This window comes from Portunus trituberculatus, chromosome 50 (assembly GCF_017591435.1).
Source record: "Portunus trituberculatus isolate SZX2019 chromosome 50, ASM1759143v1, whole genome shotgun sequence".
NCBI classification, from domain to species: Eukaryota; Metazoa; Arthropoda; class Malacostraca; order Decapoda; family Portunidae; genus Portunus; species Portunus trituberculatus.
Genome location: NC_059304.1, coordinates 30,654,744 through 30,681,831, shown reverse-complemented (window position 1 = coordinate 30,681,831; position 27,088 = coordinate 30,654,744). Strand labels below are relative to the sequence as shown.

The 27,088-nt window shown below is 38.4% G+C and overlaps 1 protein-coding gene across 1 annotated transcript; it reads right to left on the bottom strand.

Moving 5' to 3' along the window:
* LOC123499961 lies at positions 1 to 24,584 on the bottom strand. The gene is made up of 3 exons (XM_045248492.1): positions 22,886 to 24,584; positions 22,330 to 22,554; positions 1 to 131 (listed from the first exon to the last, which is right to left on the bottom strand). Exons 1-3 carry the CDS (start codon positions 23,100 to 23,102, stop codon positions 1 to 3), a joined length of 573 nt encoding a protein of 190 aa, XP_045104427.1. The 5' UTR covers positions 23,103 to 24,584.
* Between the last annotated feature and the right edge of the window lie 2,504 nt (positions 24,585 to 27,088).

Sequence of the window (27,088 nt, the reverse complement as noted above, 5' to 3'; positions counted from 1 at the left end):
TCATGTAGGAGTGTAGATCTTCGAATACTGTTGTGCCTTCCCCAAGCACACAATCCCCACTGAATACTGCATTTTCTTCAACCAACTCCAGTACAGCATGATCTGTTGTATGACCAGGAGTGTGGTAAACCCTGGAAAGGTCACAACTATGAAAACTTGCCATAAAATGTATAAACTTTTCACAGAATATAACTAAGTTCATTGTCATACAATTCAAATGTTTAAAAGTGATGAATAAAAAGTTTCACTTACTTGTAACCATTATCTATAAAAATGTATAACAGCAGTTATCTTTTTTATGTAATTATTATCACATCATATGAAATAACACCAATTAGCAAAAAATACAGTAAGACCAAGCAAAAATTTACTATATGTAAACATACAAGTTGTCACTTATATAATGAATATACATGGCCCTGCACCTCACACATGCGGAGCTGTCAAGAAGGATGCACACATCTGAGCTGCTCGCAGAGATTACTACTTGGACTCAGGCCTAGACATATGTACAGGGGGAGAGGGGGCCATAGGTTCTCCTATCTCCAAATTAAATAAGTGTTAGATCACATATAGCTAAGGAATGAATAACGAGAGAGATGAAACCAGGTAGTGCTGCCAGGCACATGGCGGAACCAAAACATACGCCGAGTGAAAACCAGTGCTTTATAGAAACCCCTATTGGTCTAATGAAACTGACTGAAGATACTATGGAAAAAGATTTCTCAGGTTTCCGGGATGAATGAAATAATGTGAGAAGGCTTATTAATGTAGAAAGAAAATTAAGATATATGAAGGAGGTGATGTCCAGTCTCATGGACAAACAAGGCCAACTACAAGCGGAAAACACAGCCCTGAAATTGAGAGTAGCTGAATGTGAGAAGGTCAGTGGAATAAACCAGGAATTAAAAGAGGAGATTCTAAAAATAAGAAAGCAAAATGATGCTCTGAAAACCACATGCCAGAATTATGAAAGCTCCTTAAAGAACTTGCAGGATAAAGTGCAGTCCAGGATTACAGACTGGGCAGAAGGTGGTCTAGGTGATACCAAATTGAAAGAACTAAGAAATGAATGGAAACAGGAGCAAGAAGAGGAAAAAGTCAAATTTTCAGAAGTGATAAAGAGACAAATTCAGGAGAATACAAGAGTCATTGTAATAGAAGTTATCAAGGAAAAGGAAAATCTGGTGCAGAATGCAGTGGACAAGAAAAAAAGCTTCGTGATCTATGGGATAAGGGAAAAGAAAAACCTAAATAAATTCACAAGAGAACATGAAGAAAGGGAAATGGCCAAAACTGTTATCAAAAGAGTACAAAACAGCACACAAGAATTTGACCAGGAGGTGTAGGAGATGATTAGGCTGGGAAGGTACACTGAAGGGGGTAAGAGACCAATGAAGGTGAAAATGAGATCTCAGATGGCTGTAGAGGAAATTATAGCTAGAAAAGGGAAGGTGGCCGATGATGTCGATCACAAAGAAATATGGATAAATAGAGATATGAACTTAGAGGAAAGGGAAAAGGAGAAAGTGCTAAGAAGTGAGGCTAAGGAAAAAAAGAGAAAAGGACAGAGATAGAGAATAAGAAGTTTTACTGGAGGGTTCTGGATATAAGACTAAAGAAGTGGTATCTAAGGAAAAAAGAGGAGGTTGTGGAGACAATAAATTAAGAGTGACTTATACTAACATAGATTGTTATCAAGCATATTGGAAGTTCAGAATTATTTGAAAGAGTAAAAGCCGGATGTAATGTGTATCATTGAAGCAAAACTGAAAAAAGAGATCCATGTCAACTTTAAAGAGGAGGGATATAATACCTGGAAGAGGGACAGGAAGGATAAAGGGGGAAGAGGAGTGTTAATAATGGTTCGTGATAACATATGTGTGGAGGATGTGCAATATGGTGGAAGTAATAGGAGTAACAATCAGAACAGAAGATTTGAAGAAAAGAAAAATTATAGTTACATATATTCCACCAAAGACTAATACATGGGGATCAGAAGAGCATAAAGGTATGCAAAGAGAGGTGATAAAGTGCCTAGATAACATGATAAGAAGAGATAGAAGAATACTCTTAGTTGGAGACTTCAACTGTAAAAAAATAAATTGGAGAGAGATGGAAGTAATGGATAATGCAGGGCAGTGGAGTGAGAAAGTGTTATAATTCACTATGGTTAATACAATGAACCAGTGGGTGGAGGAGTCAACAAGGTAGAGGGGGAGGGGGAGAAGAACCATCATTGCTTGATCTAGTTTTCACAAAGAAACCAGAGTTTCTTCCAATCATACAATACCTTAGTCCAATGGGGAAAAGTGATCATGTGACAGTAGAGATGCAAAAGCAGGAGGAAGATGAGATAAGTTACAGAGAGGACTATAAAGAAAGGAGAGAGATTAAATTATGCAACAGTGGATTTTGAAAAATTAAGTTATTTTGCTGATATTGAGTGGAGTAATATTATGCGCGGGAAGACTGTACATGAGAAATATGACATATTCTTACAGAAATACAATAAACGAATAAAAAAGTTTTGTTCCTGTTTATAGAGTTCAGAAAAAAAAATACAGGCAACCCCCGTTTAACGAAGGGGTTATGTTCCTAAAAAACACTTCGTTAAGCGAACTGATTATAACAAGTTTAACCCCTGATTTGAACTTCCATTGAAAGTAAGCAAAGTGAGAGTGCATCATAGTACAGTAAAAAGTTTAATAAAAGTAAAAATTATGAAGTTAAACATTTAGGTAGTTTAATTTAAGGCATTATAATGTACACTAATGTATGTATGTATGTAACTTTATAATGTTGATGATCTTAACTTTATGAAGGGAGGAAGAGTGAAACGGGAAAGACACTAACCGGCAACCTGTGGAATGTAAACAAAGTGCACATCACTGTACTGCATACAAAACTTATGTACCACATTTCCAAAAGGCTTTCCATTTTATCCATTGTAGAGTCACGAGTTCAGGTGGTTCTTTTAGCTTGCAAGGAAGATACGGTCTCACCAGCCTTCTTAATAGAGTCTGCTGACTTGAAAATAAAGACAGTATAATATGGAGTCAAGATAGTGGCCAGCACTGCTATAGTTTTCTGGCCTTTCTCGTGTCTGTGAAAAATATCTAGTTTCATTTGGAGAGTAAGAGACTTCCTGGTCTTCTCACGAACACTAGGCCAATTGCAGGGCATATTGGTGGTAAGTTGAGCTAGGGAAGACAAGCTGCTGCTGATGCTGTTATGTTTTGACTGGGGAGTGAATGTTGCGCGTGTTGTCAACGAGAGGCTTGATCTCGATCTTGATCTTTATTCTATAGGGGTCCCAGGATTTTTCCTGAGGCAGGCCTTAGTACCAGCAGCTCCTGGTGTATTCAAAAGCCTGTCAGCTTGCGTGATATGGTGGGGCTTTCAAATTTGGAAAAAAATTACCTTTATAAAACTTCGTTAAAGCGAGTTTGGTGTTCGTTAAACGAGCAGATGGTAGTAAAATGAAACCTTCGTTGTAGCGAAATTTCGTTGTGTGAACCTTCGTTAAACGGGGGTTGCCTGTACATGCTTGGTACAATGTTAGATGTATATAAGCCAAAAAGGCAAAAGATAAAGCATGAAAGAAGCTCTTAAAGCAGTGAAATGATTATAATAGTCGGCAGTACAAAGATACTAGAAATGAATATATTAGAGTAAGGAGAGAGGAAGAAAGAAAGTTTAAGAAGGATGTAGTGGATAAAAGCAAGGATGAACCCAAACTTTTCTTACAAGTTTATAAACTGTAAAACAAAGAATAAGGAAACAATTGAGAAAAATAATTAAAGAAGGGAAGACATATCAAACAGAGAAGGAAATGTGTGAAATAAAGAGTGAGAGCTTCAAAACAGTATTCACTGCAGATGATGAATTCACAGAACCTAATAGGACATTGGATTGCCAAGGATTACAGGAAATTGCAGTGCACAAAGAGGATATTGGAAGATTACTGGATAAGTTGGAAGTCAGAAAAGCAATGAGGCCAGATGGTGTATCAGGCTGGGTGTTAAAAGAATGTAAAGAACAATTACTGGATCCAATTTGGGAAATAATTAAAAGTTCAATAAATGAAGAGAAAGTTCCACTAGAGTGGAAGAAAGCCAACGTAACACCGATATTTAAAGGAGGAAAGACAACTGAAACACTAAACTACAGACCAGTATCACTTACAAGTGTCGTGGGGAAGTTATCTGAAATAATTATCAAAGAAAAATGGGTTAAATTTCTAAAAGAGGAGCAAGTCATATCGAACAGACAATTTGGGTTCAGGACAGGGTGGTCATGTGTATCAAACTTGTTAAGCTTCTACTCGAGAGTTATTGCAGGACTTGAAAACAGATATGGATTGGTAGACACAGTATACCTGGACATTAAAATGACTTTTGATAAAGTCCTGCACAAAAGACTTCTTTGGAAACTAGAGTACATAGGAGGACTGCGTGGAACCTTGCTCGAATGGACAAGAGATTATTTGAAGGATAGGGAAATGAGAACTGTGATTAGAGATACATACTCATCTTGGGACAAAGTAACTAGCAGAGTGCCACAAGGTTCAGTGTTAGCCTCCATTATGTTTCAAGTTTATGTAAACGACATTCACATTGGGATAAACATTTATGTAAATTTATTCGCTGATGATGCAAAGTTGCTAAGAGTTATCAAAACCAGAGAGGACTGTCTGCTGCTGCTGGAAGATTTAAACAAGATCTATGAATGGAGCAAGAAGTGGAAATTGGAGTTTAATGCCAAGAAATGCCACATAATGGAAATAGGAAAGAGTAAGAGAAGATCAGCATAGAATTATTTGATAGGGGAGGAGCAAATAATGAAGACTAAAGAGAAAAAAAATCTTGGAGTGATCATACAAGAAAATCTGAGCCCTGATAAACACATAAGTAAGATATTTGAACTATTATATAAGATGTTGACTAATATAAGAGTGGCACTTCATCATATAGATAAAAATATGATGAAAAAAATAATCACAAGCATGATACGCCCAAGGCTGGAATATGCACCAGTGGTACGGTCTCCGAGCTCTAAAAATGATATAAGAAAATTGGAAAGGATACAGAAGATTGCTACTAAAGGCGGTGACACACTAGCATTTTTTCCATCGATTAATGCAATTTCCTTCTATTTTTCAAAGTTCCGCATGAACTTATTGCATGCATTTGTCAGACGATGGGGATTGTTTCAATCTGCAAATTTTCCGCTTTTGTTTACATACTAAGACCAAGACCACAAGACTTGCCGCGTCTCCTCAACCTGCTTCTATGTGCATTGGTTCTACCATTAACCATTAACGCATCCATGCACGCTTTTTGGCTTGTTTAGCTCGTCTAAGTTTCGTAATACACAGTATTACGTTCAGAGCAGCGTATCTTTGCCGCAGCGTGGCCTCCATGTTTGTGTTTACATTGTGTTGGCGGGAAGCGACGACGGAAAGTGACAACGAAACACCGTTTGTGTGTGACAGGCCGCAGCCAAAATATTGTCGAATTTCTGAAAAACAACGAAAAAAGTAGACGGAAAAAGTGCTAGTGTGACACCGCCTTAAGATGGTGCCAGAATTAAATGACCTCACATATGATGAACAACTAAAGGAAATGGGACTGCAAACCTTACAAGATAGAAGAGAACGGGGGCACCTAATAAAAATGTATAAGATGGTAAATGATATTGAAAAAATAGACAAAGAAGACCTGGTGCTGTTGATGGAAGAAGATAGAAGGACAAGAGGACATGAAAAGAAGATCAGGATAAGGCAGTGTGTAAAGGATATTGGAAAATACAGTTTTCCACACAGAACAGTGGGAAAATGGAATGCATTGGATAATGGAATAGTTACAACACATAGTGTGCATAACTTTAAAGAAAACTAGATAAATGGAGATATGGACACAGGACATTATGAGTCCCACTCGAACCCTGTACAATACAACTAGGTAAAACTAGGTAAATACAGTAATAATCATCTTAACGAACGTTCGTTTAACGAATTTCCGGTTTAACATACTATATAAAGTTAGACCAAAAAGTCCGCATAACGTACAACCACATCCGTTTTAGCGAAATTTCTGGGTTTGAATTTGCCGGGTGAAGGACCGAATGCAGTAGTTTCGCTGTGATTGGCTGGCTCCCTGCCTCTGTTTCTAGCGCTCCTGGAGCTGGATCCAAGATTCTTTAATGTCAGAGCAACCTCTTCCAGCGAAATGGCATCCATGAACGCTTGGAGGGACGGTGACAAGGTTGCTATCAGGTTGCTCTGAGGTTGCTGGGAACACCACCTCTGGAGGTGGTGTTACTGTCTTATATATGCATTTATGTTAAAAAAACAACATTTCTCTTAGCTTTTTTTACAAACATTGCCTCCAAGAAAGGATTGTTTTGTAATGCATAAAGTGAAATCTTATATGGAATACCAAAAAATAAAGCAGAGATGAGATGAGCCACAGACGAAGCGGGAGACTTGTGGCCACTCGGCCGCTTTTTCTTCTAATGACCCTTTTGCTTGTGTGTTACTTTCATCATGATGTTTATGTTTTCACTCCTCTATTGCCTGCTATAATGGATATCATATCTCAGTATTCATATATGCTCATGCCACGAGGATAACCTTGACTCCGTGGCACTGAGTGATAGTGAATTACTAATGAAATACCACGGTATTTCATTAGTACTAAGATATGATATCCATTATAGCAGGCAATAGAGGAGTGGAAACATATATCATGGGAAAAGACAACACGCAGGCTAAAAGGGTCACAAGAAGAAGAAGAAGCGGCCAAGTCGCCGCAAGTCTCCCGCTTCATCAAAGGCTCATCTCATCTCTGCTTTATCTTTTGGTATTTCATGTAAGATTTCATTTTATGCATTACAAAACAATCCTTTCTTGGGGGCAAGGTTTGTAAAACGCTAATAGAAATGTTGTTTTGTGAACATAAATGCGAGAATGTGATAGAATTTGTACGTAGCTCCACTAACTTCCAATGACTCATATGACATCATAAAAGTAGTGGTACACTGGTGGCCCAATATGCTGCCAAACATATATATAGTTTTTTTTTTCTAACCCATATGGTATGTTGGGGACTAGCCCAGAACGCATCCCCCCTATTTCCATTATTTCCTATGGAAAAATTACATCCGCTTAACGAATATTAGCTCTACAAACAGCTTTGACACCCCATATCCTGTTAGTTAAGCAGAAAATTACTGTACACTATAGTCAAACAAGACTAACTTGGTTCTATGCACACTGATTGCACCCCTGCACATTGTTGCTACCTCAACACTGGAATGACCTGACCTGACCATGGGCAAGAGGGGGGATGACCTGTGGGATTCATGTGCCAAAGACAGTGGAACAGCACCGCCGCACGGGCCATATATGTTGCCAAGTGTATTGGAAGAAATGCAGCTTACATCATTCTTCCATCTCTAAATGAAAATACAGGCAACCCCCATTTAACGAAGGGGTTACGTTCCTAAAAAACACTTCGTTAAGCGAAACTTCGTTAAGCGAACCGATTATAACAAGTTTAACCCCTGATTTGAACTTCCATTGAGAGTAAGCAAAGTGAGAGTGCATCATAGTACAGTAAAAGGTTTAATGAAAGTAAAAATTATGAAGCTAAACATTTAGGTAGTTTAGTTTAAGTCATTATAATGTACACTAATGTATGTATGTACGTAACTTTATAATGTTGATGATCTTAACTTTATGAAGGGAGGGAGAGTGAAACGGGAAATACATTAACCGGCAACCTGTGGAATGTAAACAAAGTGCGCATCATGGTACTGCATACAAAACTTATGTACCATATTTCCACAAGGCTTTCCATTTTATCCATTGTAGAGTCACGAGTTCTGGTGGTTCTTTTAGCTTGCAAGGAAGATGAGGTCCCACTAGCCTTCTTAATAGAGTTTCTTGACTTGAAAATAGTAGACAGTAGATGGAGTCAAGCCATGGTGGGAAGCAATGTTATTAGTTTTCTGGCCTTTCTCTTGTCTGTGAATAATACCCAGCTTCACTTCGAGAGTAAGACACTTCCTGGTCTTCTTAGGAACGTTAGGCCACATTGCAGGGGGTTTTGGTGGTAAGTTGAACTAAGGAAGATGAGCTGCTGGTGACGCTGTTATGTTTTGACTGGGCAGTGAGTGGTGCGTGTGATCTTGATCTTGATCTTGATGCTAAAGGTGACAGAATTTCTTCTGAGTCAGGCCTTTGTATCGGCAGAGCCTGTGTTGTCCACGAGAGGCTTGATCTTGATCTTTATTCTACAGGTGTCTCAGGATTTCTCCTGAGGCAGGCCTTAGTACCAGCAGCTCCTGATGTATTCAAAAGCCTGTCAGCTTGCATGATACAGTGGGGCTTTCAAATTTGGAAAAAAATTACCTGGATAAAACTTAGTTAAAGCGAGTTTGGTGTTCGTTAAACGAGCAGATGGTAGTAAAATGAAACCTTCGTTATAGCGAAATTTCGTTGTGTGAACCTTCGTTAAACGGGGTTTGCCTGTAATTCAATAAGCCATGCAGACTTATGTGAAGTATTACATTTCTAGATAAATCAAAGCAAATAGGAGAGAGAGAGAGAGAGAGAGAGAGAGAGAGAGAGAGAGAGAGAGAGAGAGAGAGAGAGAGAGAGAGAGAGAGAGAGAGAGAGAGAGAGAGAGAGAGAGAGAGAGATTGCCATATGTGCATGTCAAATGTAGCGTAAGATCAATGGAGGACAAAATCAATGCAGCCAACGTCCAAAGGACCAAGGGCAGGATTCACTAATGCTCCCAACTTTAGCACTGCATATGAAGAAAAGATAAAGAGTCCATACAAACTCTCTCTAAAGCAATTGCACCAATCGCGATCTGTGTAGTTTTCATTGTTCGCCTGCTGGTTTAATTCACAAGTTGGTCCCGCTTATCACGCCGAACTGTCGCTCTTGTGGAAGCCCTATCAAAAAAAATATATATTGATATTCATGCCTACATTCCTTATAATATAAACTTTTGGTTATTTCACTATGTGTCTGATTGAAAATGACATAAAAAATATGCAAATATATTTTCCTAATGGTGCAAAGTATGGATGTACCAGTGTCCCATCAAAATATTTTTTGTAAGTCTAATAGTACATATATACCTTATCACAAAATTGTCAGAGTTTCTGCATAGGATAATGCTCCACTCAAAAAGCGTAGAGCAAATATCACTGAGTAGCATTTATAAAAAAAAAAAATTGAATCACAACAAGCGAACTTTGTATGCCTTTTGATCTCAGAAAGTTTCTCAGAGTAGGCACTGTCCATTTTCTAAGTTCATCCTCCCTAATATCCATAGTGTTATCCATAGTGAAGTCATTGTGTAGCGAGTGTGGCAATGGCTCTTAATATGCTAGATTTGTTTACATTTCAATAGAACAATCTCGGTGCATGTTAGACAATATCCTCTATACTGTTGATTTCTTAAGACAACCTCATGAAGGAGCTAGGACACGGAGAGGACGTGTGATCGCAGCTCGTACTCTCTCCACCTCTCCCACGGAACTCTACTTACTTGCTTGTGTGGCACATATTTCGGGACTATCCTGTGTTCCATCATTTTAGTGCCTTTATGCTTCGGGGCCATGCCACCTGGCCCTGCCAGCCCCGTGGCCATGGACCATGACCCGGCCTCCCAGAAGTGGGGACTGTCCCCCTCCCCATCCATAGAAGGTTCAGGCAAGACCCTTCCCGACCAGGACCCTCCTCACATCACGTCAACCACACCCTCCTTCCTTATATACATATATATATATATATATATATATATATATATATATATATATATATATATATATATATATATATATATATATATATATATATATATATATATATATATATATATATATATATATATATATATATATATATATATATATATAACGAAGGTTACATTCTAAAAAACCTTCGTTAAAGGAACCAATTATAACAAGTTTAACCCCTGACTTGAACTTCCATTGAGAGGAAACAAAGCGAGAGTGCATCATAGTACAGTGAAAGGTTTAACGAAAGTAAAAATTATAAAGCTAAACATTTAGGCAGCTTAATTTACGTCATTATAATGTACACTAATGTATGTATGTACGTAACTTTATGATGTTGATGATCTTAAATTTATGAAGGGAGAAAGAGTGAAACGGGAAAGACACTAACCAGCAACTTGTGGAATGTAAACAAAGGGCGCCTCATTGTATCACATACAAAACTTATGTACCACATTTCCACAAGGCTTTCCATTTTATCCATTGTAGAGTCACGAGTACAGGTGGTTCTTTAAGCTTGCAAGGAAAATATGGTCTCACCAGCCTTCTTAACAGAGTCTGCTGACTAGAAAATGGTAGAGACAGTAGATGGTGGCGAGCATTGCTATAGTTTTATCGCCTCTCTTGAGTCTGTGAATAATATCCAGCTTGAATTTGAGAATAAAAGACTTCCTCGTCTTCTTAGCAAAGCTAGGCGACATTGCAGGGCATTTTGGTGGTAAGTTGAGCGAGGGAAGATGAGCTGCTGCTAACGCTGTTATTGTTTTGAACAGGGGGAGTGAGTGGTGCGTGTGTTGTCCACGAGAGGCGCTGGTGTATTCAAAATCCTGTCAGCTTCCATGATACAGCGGGGCTTTCAAACTTGGAAAAAAAATACCAGGATAAAACTTCGTTTAAGCCAGTTTGGTGTTCGTTTAATGAGCAGATGGTAGTAAAATGAAACTTTCCTTGTAGGGAAATTTCGTTGTGTGAACGTTCGTTAAGCAGGGGTTGCCTATATATATATATATATATATATATATATATATATATATATATATATATATATATATATATATATATATATGTATATACGAAATTTCGCTACAATGAAGGTTTCATTTTACAACCATCTGCTCATTTAACGAACACCAAACTTGCTTTAACTAAGTTTTATCCAGGTAACTTTTTCCAAGTTTGAAAGCACCGCCATATCACGCAAGCCAATAGGCTTTTGAATACACCAGCCAGAGTGCATCATAGTATAGTGAAAGATTTAATGAAAGTAGAAATTATGAAGTTAAACATTTAGGCAGTTTAATTTAAGTCATTATAATGTATAGTAATGTATGTACGTACGTAACTTTATAATGTTGACGATCTTAAATTTATGAAGGGAGGGAGAGTGGAGCATGAAAGACACTAACCGGAAACCTGTAGAATGTAAACAAAGGACGCATTATTGTATAACATGCAGAACTCATGTACCACATTTCCACAAGGCTTTCCATTTTATCCATTGCAAAGTCACGAATTTCAGGTGGTTCTTTTAGCTTGCAGGGAAGATATAGTCTTACCAGCCTTCTTAATAGAGTCTGCTGACTTGAAAATAGTAGAGACAATAGATGGAATCCAGTCAATGTGGCGAGCAATGCTATTAGCTTTCTCGCCTCTCATGTCTGTGAATAATATCCAGCTTCACTTCAAGAGTAAGAGACTTCCTGGTCTTCTTAGCAATGCTAGGCGACATTGCAGGGCGTTTTGGTGGCATGTTGAGCGAGGGAAGACAAGCTGCTGCTGACGCTGTTATTGTTTTGAACTAGGGGAATGAGTGGTGCGCGTTTTGTCCATGAGAGGCGCTGGTGTATTCAAAAGCCTGTCGGCTTGCATAATACAGCAGGGCTTTCAGAATCGGAAAAATTATCTGGATAAAAGTTTGATAGAGTGAGTTTGGTGTTCGTTAAATGAGCAGATGGTAATCAAAGAAAATGTTCGTTGTAGTAAAATTTCGTTGTGTGAACCTGCATGAAGTGGGGATTGCTTTTCTCTCTCTCTCTCTCTCTCTCTCTCTCTCTCTCTCTCTATATATATATATATATATATATATATATATATATATATATATATATATATATATATATATATATACAGGCAATCCCCGCTTAACGAAGGTTCACACAACGAAATTTCGCTACAACGAAGATTTCATTTTACTACCATCTACTCGTTTAACGAACATGAAACTCACTTTGACGAAGTTTAATCCAGGTAATTTTTTTCTAAGTTTGAAAGCCCCACCGTATCATGCAAGCCGACAGGCTTTTGAATACACCAGCGCCTCTGGTGGACAACACGCGCACCACTTACTCCCCCTGTTCAAAACAACAGCAGTGTCGCCAGCAGCTCGCCTTCCCTCACTCAACTTACCACCAAAATGCCCTGCAATGTTGCCAAGTGTTGCTACGAAGACCAGGAAGTCTCTTACTCTCGAAGTGAAGCTGGATATTTTTCACAAACACGAGGCAAAAAAACTAATAGCATTGCTCGCCACCATCTTGACTCCAGGAAGTCTCTTACTCTCCAAATGAAACTAGATATTATTCACAGACACGAGAAAGGCCAGAAAACTATAGCAGTGCTGGCCACTATCTTGACTCCATATTATACTGTCTCTATTTTCAAGTCAGCAGACTCTATTAAGAAGGCTGGTGAGACCGTATCTTACTTGCAAGCTAAAAGAACCACCTGAACTCGTGACTCTACAATGAATAAAATGGAAAGCCTTGAGGAAATGTGGTATATAAGTTTTCTATGTGATACAATGATACACCCTTTGTTTACATTCCACAGGTTGCCGGTCACTGTTTTTCCTGCTCCACTCTCCCTCCCTTCATAAATTTAAGGTCAACATTATAAAGTTATGTACAGTAAGCCCCACATTTAGCGATCCAGTTTGTTTGCTGAAACCATCGCTAAATTGGAATTTCGCCAAACTTGAATACTACTTTAAATAGGGAAAAATACCAATCAGTCTTTCGTCCGCCCAAAGTCCCCATTTCGAGTCTCCATTTACAGCTGCAACATCGCCACCTTCACAAGAATCAGCACCCCTTGAACCACTATTGGAGACCATGGTGATAGCAGAACTCGCTAAACAGCGAGGATGGGAGCACAAGAAATGAGTTCACACACTGGATTAATACACACAATGGCTCAAGTGTCGAGTGGGAATGCTGGAGGCACTGTGGGGCTGACATCACGGCCAAATAGACACGCGATTGGCTCAGAGTGAGCGGGAAGCAGGACAATTGGCTCAGAGCGAGCAGGAGGCGGGACAGTGTAACGCAGTACATTCGCTAAATATGAGAGAAAATCGCTAAACTTGAGGGCTTGGCCTTTTTCCAGACAGTTGCTAAATAAGGGTTTCGCTAAGCTGGATTTCGCTAAATTCGGGAGCTTACTGTACATACATACATTAGTGTACATTATAATGATTTAGATTAAACTGCCTAAATGTTTAATTTCATAATTTTTACTTTCATTAACCCTTAAACTGCGGCGATCGCTTATATAATCAAGCCTCTCGAGTACTGTGACACGGCGATCGCTTATGTAATCATGAATTTTCGCGGGGAATGTTTTGAATTTTCGTGGCATATTTCCCTTCAGACCTGCTCTTATGACTCCTCCCCACTTAGTATTGCCATCATGAGGGCTCCAGATACTATAACAAGGGCCTCACTTGAGTTTTTACGGAAAAGTAGGAGACACCTGGCAACTCCTCTTGACTCATCGGGTAGAATCCAACCTTGAATATCATAGAAAACGTAGAAAACTTTATAGGGGAGACCAAATTATGCTATAGTTTATTACTTCTATCTCAATCAAGAGATTATTGTTATTATATCAGCTTCTTACGGCATAGGGGCAACAATCCTAATAGCATTTTGAGCTGTGGTATTGTACAGAGGACTTGTGTCATGCAGGACACACAGAAACACACACACGCACACACACACACACACAGCTCTATCATACACAACACGTACAAAACATCTGCACAGTGAATTCGTGTCTCTCGTACACACGCACACGCACACACACACACAAAGCTCAATCAAACATTCCCAATATGTACAAAACATCTGTACAGAGGATTCATGACACACACACACACACACACACAGCTCAATCAAACATACCCAATACGTACAAAACATCTGTACAGAGGATTCATGACACACACACACACACACACACACACACACACACACACACACCGAGTAAAATGGAGAGAGAGAAAAACATAAAAAAGGTGATAAATAATATCATTAATGTGGTGCAGGAGGAGGGAAAAGACCTAGTACAAGAAATAGAGGACTTCCATAGAATTGGAAAGTTCACAGGAGAAGGTATGAGGCCAATAAGAATCAAACTTAAGTCACAAAAGGATGTAGATGAATTGGTGGAGAAGTCATGGAGGCTAGCCCAGCAGGAAACAACAAGGAAGATTTGGTTGAGAAGAGATCTCGGAGAAAAGGAAAGAGAAATGTTAAATGAGTTGAGAAAGGAGGCTTTGAAAAAAATGAAGAGAGGACAGAAGAGGAGAAGAAAGAGTTTTTCTGGAGAATCTTGGATATGAGACTGAGGAAGTGGTTCATAACCCAGAAAAGTACAGCAAGAAAGGACTAAAAAACTTACGTATGAGCGGAATGTAATGTATTCCAACATAAATGGAGTGATATCGGGATTTTAGAACTCAACGATTACTTGAGGGACAAGAACCCAGATATTGTGGGTCTTACTGAAACAAAACTGAGAGAGGAGAAGACCTGATGATGGTTGGAGAAGGAAATATAATGTTTGGAAAAGAAATAGAGTAGGTAAGATGGGAGGAGGAGTGATGTTGCTGGTTAAAAAGATATAAAGGTGGATCAAGTGAAAGAAGGTATGGGAAAGGCAGAAGTGCTAAAGATCAGAGCAGAAACTAATGAAGGAAAAAGAGGCACTACATAGTGGTGTACGTACCACCTAAGACAAATGCATGGTCAGTACAGGAATATGAAGAAATGATAAGTGATACAGGAACATGTCTGGAAGAAATGTTGGGTGGCTGTGAACGAACTATAATGATGGGAGATTTTAATTGTAAAGAGGTGTGTTGGGAGGACTGGTCAATGGAAGGATCAGAGACAACATGGGAAATACACTATTGACACTGGCAATGGAAAATGTGTTAACTCAGTGGGTCAAAGAAGATACTAGGTTTGGAGGAGAGGAGCATCGTCAAGACTGGACTTGGTCTTTAGTACAGAGCCAATGGTCATTGAGGAGATGAGGGTGGAGTGCCCTTTAGCAAAGAGTGATCATGCAGTTTTGGAGTTCAAGGTGATAGATGAAGAGAAATCTAGAAGAAATGAAGAATATAAAGTGGGAAGATGGAATTATGCCAAGACAGATTTTGGAAACCTAAAGAAATTCTTTCAAGAGACAAATTGGATGAAATTCAAGAGTGCTAAGGAGCAAATGAAAAGTGGAAGGAATTTATAAAAATATACAAAGAAGGTGAGAAAAATTTGTACCAATAAGACAACATAGAGAAGTTGGAAAGCAGGACTGGTTTAACGATAGATGTGAAAAGGCTAGAACAAGAAAAGAGGATGCATGGAAGAGGTGGAGAAGGAAAAGACGGATTAAGCAGTGGGAAAGTTACAAAAGAGCAAGAAATGAATATGTGTTGATTAGAAGAGAAGAAAGAAAGAAACAAGAAAAGGATATAATTGATAAATGTAAAGACCAACCAAGGCTTTTTACAGACATGTGAACAACAACATCAAAAATAGAGAAAGTATTGAAAGTTTAGAAGTAAATGGAGTATGCAGTGAGGATCCCAGGAAATGGCAGAGGCTATGAATGGATGCTTTCGGAAGGTATTCACAAAGGAGACTGCTTTTGACAAACCACTGGTAATGGAACAGAAAGGGATTATGAAGGAGTTTCAAGTAACTGTGGAGGAGATCAAGAATATGATGGGGAGTTTAGAAGTGAGAAAAGCTGTGGGACCTGATGGGGTATCAGGATGGATTTTAAGAGAATGCAGGGAGCAACTGGCAGAAAAAGTTTGTGAAGTAATTGATGCCTCATTAAGGGAAGGTGTAGTGCCCCAAGACTGGAAAAGAGCTAACATTGTCCCAATCTATAAATCAGGTAACAAGAGAGACCCATTGAACTATAGACCAGTGTCACTTACAAGTGTGGTAGCTAAGATGTGTGAGAGGGTGGTGAAGAATAGATGGACAGACTTCTTGGAGAAAAATGACATACTTTGTGAGTGTCAATTTGGTTTTAGAAAAGGGCGTTCATGCACGACAAACCTGATATGTTACTATTCGAGGGTGATAGATGTAATACAGGAAAGAGATGGTTGGGCTGATGGAATATATCTGGATTTAAAAAAGGCCTTTGATAAGGTACCACACCGGAGACTGATCTGGAAACTTGAAATGGTAGGAGGAGTGCATGGCAGTTTACTAAAATGGATGGAAGACTTTTGGTAGGAAGAGAAATGAGAACAATAATTAAGGACAGACCATCAGAATGGGGCTTGGTGGAGAGTGGAGTTCCACAGGGATCAGTGTTGGCACCAGTAATGTTCGCGGTCTACATAAATGACATGGTGGATGGGGTGTCCAGTTATGTGAGCCTATTTGCAGACGATGCAAAATTGTTAAGAAAAGTGAGATGTGACAAAGATTGCGAACTACTCCAGGAAGACTTGGACAGAATATGGAAATGGAGCTGTACATGGCAAATGGAGTTCAACACGACAAAATGCAAGAAAATAGAGTTTGGCAAGAGTGAAAGAAGAATCAGGAGTATGTACAAGATAGGAAATGAAGACATAAAACCAGTCATGAAGAAAAAGACCTTGGGGTGACAATTACCAATGACCTATCGCCAGAGAGACATATAAACAAAATAATTGGAGAAGTATTGAACTTATTGAGGAACATAAGAGTGGCGTTCGTATATTTAGATGAAGAAATGATGAAGAAAATAATTACTGCAATGATAAGACCGAGGCTTGAATATGCAACAATACAGTGGGCTCCGAACTTAAAGAAACACATAAGGAAACTAGAGAAAGTACAGAGGGCTGCAACAAAAATGGTGCCTGACTTAAGAGATTTGACTTATGAAGACAGACTGAAAAGAATGCAACTTCCGACCCTGGAAAACAGAAGAGAAAGGGGAGACCTGATAGCAATATACAGAGTGATGATTGGCATGGAAAAAATGGATAGGGAAGATCTGTGTATGTGGAATGAAAGAATGTCGAGAGGGCATGGGAAAAAACTAAAAATGGCCACTTATAGGAGAGATGTGAAAAAATATAGCTTCCCTCATAGAAGGGTGGAAGCATGGAATAGTTTAGACGTGGAAGTGGTCAACGCAAGGAATATTCATGATTTTAAGAAAAAGCTGGACATTAATAGATATGGAGACGGGACAACACGAGCATAGCTCTTTTCCCGTATGTTACAATTAGGTAAATACAATTAGGTAAATACACACACAGCTCAATCAAACATACCCAATACGTACAAAACATCTGTACAGGGGATTCATTACACACACACACACACACACACACACACAGATAAAGATCTATCATACATATATATGTACAAAACATCTGTACAGAAGACTGTATCATGTAGGATACATGAAACACACACACACACACACACACACACACATATATATATATATATATATATATATATATATATATATATATATATATATATATAGAGAGAGAGAGAGAGAGAGAGAGAGAGAGAGAGAGAGAGAGAAAGCGCGTAGAAAACGGCCCAGCTTGGTACCACTCAGCTCCGAACCCGGACCATACAGTGCACCTGACGTGTCACTAGTTCCCTGCGCTTTTCAAAGCCCACGAAGTTTTGTAGGCCTATTTCTTGCTCTATTTATTTATTTACAGATTCAGAACTTTGGTATTACTGCATTTTTGTTGTTTGCCATTCATGGCATACAATTCAAAATATATTTTTTCTGACATGGAAATGTTTATATTTTAGGCACACCAAAGCATTCAGCAGTTAGGAATTAGCAGTTTAAGGGTTAAACCTTTCACTGTACTATGATGCACTCTCACTTTGTTTATTCTCAATGGAAGTTCAAGTCAGGGGTTAAATTTGTTATAATCGGTTCGCTTAACAAAGTTTTGCTTAACGAAGGGTTTTTTAGGAACGTAACCCCTTCGTTAAGCGGGGTTTGCCTGTATATATATATATATATATATATATATATATATATATATATATATATATATATATATATATATATATATATATATACAGTAAGTCCTCCTCATATGGTACAAATGGTTTCCTGGAAACCTTACTGTAAATCAAAATTACCATATACCAAACCCATTATAACATGTAACAATTGGGAATGCGTTCCAGCACGCAAAAGTCACCTCTACAGAAATGAAAATACAGTAAGTCCTTGTTATACGATACATATGCGTTCATGAAAAACCTTACCGCATATCGAATTTACCATACACCGAACCCATTATAACATGTAATAATAGGGAATGTGTTCTAGCACACCAAAAGGCACCCCTACAGAAATGAAAATACAGTAAGGTCTTGGTTTACGTCAGAGTTACGTTCCTGAAACATGACGTAAGTCGATTTTGTACGTAACTCGAGTTTCCGTACATTTCAAAGCATATTATCGAGTTTTCAACCAATCATTGTTTATGGTCATTCAGGTAAGTTAAAGGTTATATTGTTATACTATTTACAACTATGTAGGAATATGAAACACAAGTTTGTTTTTGTTGTTGATTAGGGCCACGAACGCGAAGGACTGCAGGTTGCCGAGAGGGGTGGCCCTGAGGCCGCCAGGAGGGTGGGCAGGTCGAATGTTGTGACGCCCAGGGCGGACAGCTGGGAGTGTAGTGCAGTGCGGTGGGAGTAGAAGCGTGGGCAGCGGGGCAGGAATGCAATAGGAAAGGGCAATAGGGATCAACAGACAGACGCAGATGGTGCAAGTGAGCTGCGAGTGTCGTGTGGCCCAGGCAAGGCTCCGGAGTTGTTATTGTTGTGATGGGTGCGTGAACCCTCAAGGTCGTCAACCTCTCCGTTGTCATGGTAACGGGCTTCCCATTTTCTTCTTCACTCCCTCACACACAGCTGCTGCCTCCCTTCTCATGTCTTTAATTACGTCCTCTTTTTCTTGTAGCGTAATGGTTTTCTTTTTCTTAGCATCACTGCTGTCACTAAGAAGTTTTCTCTTTGGTGCCATTGAGCAAGATACTAAGAACTTGAGTCAGTAAACGCAGAAGTAAGATAACACTTTTGCCAGGGGCGACGGTGTGGTGGAACTGAGGCAGGGTGTTATTGTATTCAAGCGTGAGGCGAGCAGTGTGACGGGTAACCACCAACAATAGCAATAAATCCCGCGCTTTACGATTTATAAATTTTCAATTTTTTTAATCTTAAATTGCCTTATAGTGGACTGAAGTAACTATGAGTTTGACGTAACTCAAGACCGACATAACCCGGGACTTTACTGTACATGAAAATAATCATTAAAATTTTTCTTTTTAAGTAAAGTACTGTGCAAAAGAAATAAACAGAAAATATTTTTATTTACCTTTCATTCGCCATGTATTCTATCAGATGATGTCCTTCCCAAGGCTAAGGGACAGTAGGGATTTTCAGTCCTTACTCATCTTCGGCTGAGTGGGCAGACAAGGATAAGACGCCGTCGTGTACACTGTCGGAAGCAGATGCAGAAGGGCCAGCTGTAGCAGGGTTGGCACGTTTCAATGGTTTGAAGAAAGAGGATATTGAGGAAGGGCCAGCTGTAGTAGGGACGACATGTCTGACTGGCTTGAAGAACGAGTAAATGGAGGACTTTTGAGTTTTGTTTTTTCATCATAGATATTTTGATAAATCTTGACACTTTTCTCTACGTCATGAGCCACTTTGCTACTCTTGGCAGGATTTGGGTCACGTTCCTTCAGGGTTTCCAGAGCTTTTTCAATACCACCAAGACATTCTCTCTGAGTTTTGATGTCCAAGCCACACACAGGTTCTTCTTCCTCGTCTCTCTCTTTTTCTGCCTCCTGTGATGCTTTGTCTTGCTCTATAAGTTTATCATTTGAGAGATTCAGCATGGGTTTTCAAAAGATCTTGAACATCATCATCATCAACTTCGTCAAAGCCACCCCTATGGCACAGATTTACTAAGTCATTTATGATCGCACCGATGTCGTCTTCAGCGAAGCCTGGGAAGTCATGCGTGCATTCTGATCATACTTTATTCCATGCCAAGTTCATGGTAGGCACCTTCACTTCGTTCCAAGATGACCTGATGTTATCTAAGGCATGCTTGATGTTATGCACTTTCCACCATTCACTGATAGTGGGCTTGCCAGGCCTATTTGTGCCCTTTATTAGTTGCTGCATGGTTTGCCGCTTGTAGTAGACTTTTAGTGTTTGCCATGATTATTATGAATATTGTTGTGCTTACAATAGACCCAATAATATTCTATTTATTCAGCTAATTAGTAATGCAAGTAATGAATATGTAATGCAGTTAAAAAAGGGGGGAAGGGGAAGAGATAATAGGCTCCAAGGGTGGTCAAGTTAAAGTCAGTACTACTGTGAGTGGCACGCCAAGTTCATGGTAGACGTCTTCACTTGATGTTATCTAAGATGTGCTTGATGTTATACAACTTCCACCATTCACTGATAGAAGGCTTGCTAGGCCCATCTGTGCCCTTTATCAGTTGCTGCATGGTTTGCCACTGATAGTAGGCTTTAAATGTTTGCCATAATTATTATGAATGCATTTGTGCTTACAATAGACCCTTTAATATTCCATTTATTCATCTAATTAGTAATGCATATCAGTAATATGTAATGCAGTTTAAAAAGGGGGGTAGGGGAAGAGATAAGAGGCTCCAAGGATGGTCAAGTTAAACAGCCTGTTTCTGAATGTATTGGTACAGCAACAAACCAAAACGCTTACCATGTTGTTTGGCTCACACACCAACTATTTATGACAGTTCCACAATTCGCATTTTTGTGTTTGGAGCGCTCGCCAACCAAGTTGTCTGGCCTACCAAAAGGGTATAAAGCGTTGGAATGGTTGGTAGCCCCACATAGCTGTGGTTGGTAAGCGTGTGAGTGAAAACCTGGTGAAAACGTAAACAATTTTGTTCAATCAGCTGATAACATGTCTTAAGGAGAGAGAAGTCGACGTCGCTAACCAGCGACCAGAAAAGCACGTTGGTTGATCTTATCAACCAATTCAACCTGGTGAAAACGTAAACAATTTTGTTCGATCAGCTGATAACATGTCTCAAGGAAGAGAGAAGTCGACGTCGCTAACCAGCGACCAGAAAAGCACGTTGGTTGATCTTATCAACTAATTCAACGTCGTGCTTGATAAAAACGGTAATTACTCCATGATAGCTAAGAAACAGGAAGCTTGGGAGCAATTACCAAGAAGTTCAATGCAATATGTGCAACACTGTTAATCAGTTTTTTTTCCAGACTCATCACTGACTATGATCACATTTTCAAAAAGTAGATAAAACACACACACACACACAAGGTATAATGATTAGCATTAAAAGTAGATGGTTAAGTTTATTCATTCTTACATACTATTTGTACTTTGCAATACCTACATTATATACACCATAAGGTCTTATATATACTTTTCCTTTCTTTACCTTTTGGAACCTTATATATATTCTTATTTAAACTTAAAGTGTTAATCCTATCAAGCAAGAACTAGAAAAGAAAAGGTATTATTACACTGGAGCCCAATTGGGTACACAGGGAAAAGTTCTTGAAACTGGCCCTCAGAACCATCTTTGAATTAATGATTCCCTAACTTGTGTGGCATCCAGTTCATGTTCATCTTCATCCTCCAATAAATCAACTACTTCCTGTGCCTCAATCTCAACATCTAACATGTCCACTCTTCTTGAAATAGCAATGTTATGCAAAACAGCACATGCCATCACAATTCTTTTTGTATTGGGAAGTTTGGTTCGCAGGTGTATGCTTAAGCATGCAAATCTTCTTTTCAGTACACCGAATGCCCTCTCAATACAGTTCCGTGTTTGTATATGAGCTACATTATACCTCCTATGCTTTTCAGTTCTTGGAGCTAGGAGTGGAGTCAGTAAATATTCCCGACTCAGATACCCACTATCCCTTAACAAATATAAACCCCTGTAATCTCCTTGATCTAGAAGATGACAGATACGACAATCAGAAAATATTCTTGAGTCATGTACGCTGCTAGGCCAACTTGCAACAACATGCATAAATTTGAGTTCTGAATCACATATACCTTGGACATTTAACGAGTAAAACCCCTTTCGACATCTATACATCTCAACGTTGTTCCCACCTGGACTCTGTATTGGAATATGAGTACAATCTATACACCCCAATACACCTGGCATACCAGCAATATCATAGAACTTTGAGGCCATCTGATGTGCTTCTTCTGGTTGTGGGAATTTGATGTAGTCTGGTGCCAGGAAAGCAATAAGTTGAACAACCTCTCCAACAGCCCTGCATGCTGATGATTTTGCAATATCCATTATGTCAGCTACCGTAAGAAGAAAACTTCCCGTGGCTAGATACCACAAGGTAACTAGCATCTCCAAATGCAGAGGAATGCCACATCCTGTGGAAAGACATGCAAACATATACCAAGGGACTTAAGAAGGAGTTATATATTCCCTCTCCCTCTGCGTTGTGTCTAGTCTATTTATGAGGAAAATATAGAGGAGGGGATCCCCAGGCCCCTTCGCTCCGTAAGTAAGAAAGACTAGAAAAAGTGTGGAAGAACCTTAAATTTTCCAATTCACTCCACATGAAAAAGGATGACAGAGTTGTGGAAAGAAATACAGATGATGGTTTCCCAGGTCTTGAATCAATAAATATTGTAAAATATTCTATAGCATTATCACCATCCACATACATATATACTAAAATACATAGCTACTGTTCTGTACCTGTGCCAAGCCTGTCCATATGTGTACATGGCCTAACTTCTTCAATGAGGTCTCGTACAGCATCCTTTGGCAGACGAAAACGCTCAAGGAATTCTTCACCAGAAAGATAATGAAATGGGTCACTGCAATCTTTAGGTACAATGCGTGGAATCCTCACTCGTCGCAATTCTTCCATTTCATACATTTCTTCGTCTATGATTTCTTCTAATGCAGCCATGGTACCTGAAAAGTGTAGTTTTTAATGGTCTGAAGAATACCTAGCTATTAACAGCATATATTACTTAAGTCATTTTTATCTTTTTCTTCTGTTGTTCACATGATACTATCATACATATAGGTACATACTGAAGCTGTTTATCACCAAAAGGGGAGTGGCCTAGACATACCACAAAATAGGAATTAAAGAATTCATAAATATAAGCTAGTTCTACAAAGACCTGGGCCCGAACTTAGCCATTAGGTACAGTACATATGACAAGGTTAAGTAAAGATACGTCGGGGTCATACAATAAAAACTATTTATTTAAAAGTTATCAAAATTATTCTTAATAAGGCAGATATGAGCTTGCTAGGCTGATATGATATGCACAGACAGTCAAAAATGAATCTATTAAATTAGGTTAGGTTTGGTTAGGTGAATTAAGGATAAGATGTTAGGTTAGTTTAAGTTAGCTTCGGTTTGGTTAGGATAAGTTTGGTTTGATTTCCTGGTATCATTTTATAAGTAAGCTCCATTCACAGCGGTCACTTTAACTGGTCTCAATAGTAAGATCTCATTGACTTGAACAAGAAAAACCCATATTATACCCACCGCAAATTTATATTAATGACACCACAGATTTTTTAAATAATTAATGGATATGTGGGTGGTGACAGACTCACTGGCGGTATATACTCCTCATCCTATACTTCTGCCCACTAGGGCAAGATTGAGGAGTGGACGAGTGGTTCGATTTTACCGATTTCCTTTCCTGCATTTTGAATGGTTGTAGGGCATAGGTATGTTAGATTTGGGTCGGGGATAGATGAGGTTAGCTTAAAATATGTTTGGTTTGTTTTCATTTCTGCCAATCTTACATTTCCGATTTTTCATATTGACATTTTCCATCGCAAATTGATGCTTCAGAAGTTATGACAATAAATAGTTTGGTTAAGTTACATTGGTTAGGTTGGGTGGGTTAAGTTGGCTGGGTTATTGTTTACTTGGTTAGGTTACATTAGGTTCGTTAATAGGATCCATTCACTAATGTGTAATAAATCCATCAATAATGTCTTCTGATGTGTAGACCACCACAGAATCGAGTGTTACCTGCAAGCTCATCAAAGTACCATTTATACCTTTCCTCCATTGTTTCATCTGTCACCTCTTAATAGCCTTGAATTTAAAACTACAAATATACTCAAAATATACAGCCTCATGTTCATTTTCATTTATTTATCCATTTTTTTTTTTTTCTTCCTGGGTATGAGCTATATACATGATATCTCGGCTTCAGTCTACTCCACTCCTTCCATATTATAGTTTTTGCCCTTTAATTCGTCCACTTACCTTTCTTAATAGTAGAAGCAGAATATAAAAATTCATGTGATGATATATAAATAACAAGATTAATCATATACTTACCAAATTTAGTCAGTGAAGTAGAGATGTGACGAGTTGATTAGGCTGTTGTTGATGTTTGGCGTGAACTCACCAGGCGACTACAGTAGCCTTCAAAAATTAAAACGTATGCTCAATATAGCATAAGAAAAGCTTTTCTGTACCATCAAAAAAATTTGACATGGTAAATAGACTGAAATAAATTCAATTACAGTTAGCTTCTTTTTACATTTGGAAATTTAAAATACAAGGCGGTAGTTTTGGTCGCCCGGACACTTGAGCAATGTTTTGCAAAACCCTTCGACCAAAGTTCCAATCTTTGGTCCACTAGCGGACAAAAAACAGATGGAAAAAGGCATTCTGGAACGGCGCAGAACACAAATTGCTTGGTTGGCTGCCTAAACCAAAAAGAAGTAATTCAGGAACCGGCTGAAAGTCAGGGGTTGGATGTTCGAAGGATCATAACTTCTGTCATTAAGATCTTAGTTGCCCTCTCGTACCCGCCATTTTTTATAGTGGGCTACGACCACCGCTAAGATGTATTTTCAAACACCCATCCAAACGCCCGTAGCTCACGATGATGCGAACATAAAGCTTGGTGCGTTCCATCCCGCTGTCCAGGAATGAAACTCAGCTGACTGCTGCTCAGCCAACCAGAAGAGGCGTATTAACAGCCTTTGAGAGTGATGGCCAATGATATTGCACTGTGAAACGTAAACAAATACACGCACTTGCATGTCGAGACGTCAGTGTTACATATGTAGATCCTCGCAGCCCAGACAGCAAGAAGAGTTGAAGTGTTGTATGTAATCAGCAGTAAGCAGTGGTGGAAAGGAAAGCAGACATGGCAAGTGAGGTGCCGCCCACCAAATGCCTTCGTCGTGCAAACTTTTCAGATGAAGAAATGCTGACAATAATACAGGTAATGTGTAAAACAGGTCATACCTCAGCTTAGTATATGCTTTGTCACACAATCTTATTTAGAATTCCTTATTAGAATTTTCAGGTTAGTGTATGAGTGCACAATAACTACATAAATAGGTGTTTATTTCTGATCACATCAGCCGATAATTAATTTTCACTCCAGTAATTATTTTAAAGCTGATTTATGGTTAACTCTATTATAGGAGGCTGTGATTTAAATCATTTCATGAAATCCCTAGTAGGCATCAAATTTGCTAAATGCATTTTTTTATTATGTTATGTATAACCTAGCCTTACCTATCGTAATCTAGCCTAACCTACCTTGGTCTCAGGAAAGAGGGATAGGGTAAGAGTTATAGTTATGTAATAGCAAAAATAATAAAGGAGTAATTTGTGACAAAGTGAACAGAAGAAAAGTGTCTTAGAAAAATGTGTACTTCCTAGCAGTGCATTCCTTTAAGTGTTTGTGAGACTTGTGCCTTTATGAGTACACCCTATCTTAAGCTAGCCTAACCAACTCTGATTAACCTAGTCTAACCCACCTCATCTAACCTAACTTTACTCAGCATAACCTAACCTAGTTAGAATAACATAATATGAACATTTTTGTAAGGTTAGGGTAGTGTTAGTTTAGGATCTGGTAGGTTATGGTAGGTTAAGTTACATTAGGCTCTATAACTTGGCAAAAAAAAAAAAAAAAAAAAAAGCATATTTAGTGAGGATCTCATGAAATGAGATCCTCACTAAATGTTTCACACTTTCCTTGTAACATATGGAGGCCAGTTTACAATAATTTTGTCCACAAGTATTAACTAACTATTAAATGTACATACAAATCATATAGTAGTATAAATGTAATTAAATCCCCTATACTGGTTATTATCACGATCAATATGCTACATACAAGTTATTAATGTGGGCAAAATGACCTTTTGCTGTGGGCAAAATTACTGGATATGTACGTACATTTTTTTTTTTTTTTTTGTAGTTATTAAACTTTTACCACACACTAAATGATCTGTTAGAAACTTTTTTTACCTTTCCAAACTTCTGTAGGGAAACTAACTAGAGTTTGTTATTAGGAGCTTGGAAATGAGCAGTTTGCACTTAAAAATGCTTACATGTAACATAATTACAACCATTGTGTTTTGTTGTAGTGTTAGACACTGTCACCACTTGATATTTTCTCATATGTTGTAGAAAACCATGTTTTCTGGTAGATTTAGGTACTTAATTATATAATGTGTTAGGTAATTTATGTCAAACTTTTTTTTTTATCTTCAGAGTTTAATAAATAATGAAATTAATGAAATATGAAATGAAGGAAACATCAGTATGTTAGGTATATACCTATGTTCTCAATAACATACTACTACACCAAAACCTACAAGAAAATAATTTCATCCTCATATTATACACTCATAAAAGACTGTAATGTGGCAATGTGGCTTGGTGAGGAAGAGGAACCTAATTAAATTAACCTAATCCATCCTAGTAATCTATGTAAGCAGAGATTTATTTTCTTGTAGGTTTTTGGTGTACTAAGTTATGAAGTACCTACTTTATTAATCTATAAGTTATCTCATTATTCATTAATTTCTGAGAATAAAAAACTGGTTTCCAACAAATTTAACCAACAGATTAATTAAAGCATTTATTTATATGGGAAATATTATAAC

Bases quoted from the DNA above. Each gene is read 5' to 3' on its own strand.
- LOC123499961 (XM_045248492.1), bottom strand. From the start codon at position 23,102: ATGGCTGCATTAGAAGAAATCATAGACGAAGAAATGTATGAAATGGAA. The intron at 22,555-22,885 runs GTACAGAACAGT...GTCTTTCCACAG, and splicing joins TATGGACAGGCTTGGCACAG to GATGTGGCATTCCTCTGCAT. The intron at 132-22,329 runs GTATGCCAGGTG...TGACCTTTCCAG, and splicing joins AAAGTTCTATGATATTGCTG to GGTTTACCACACTCCTGGTC.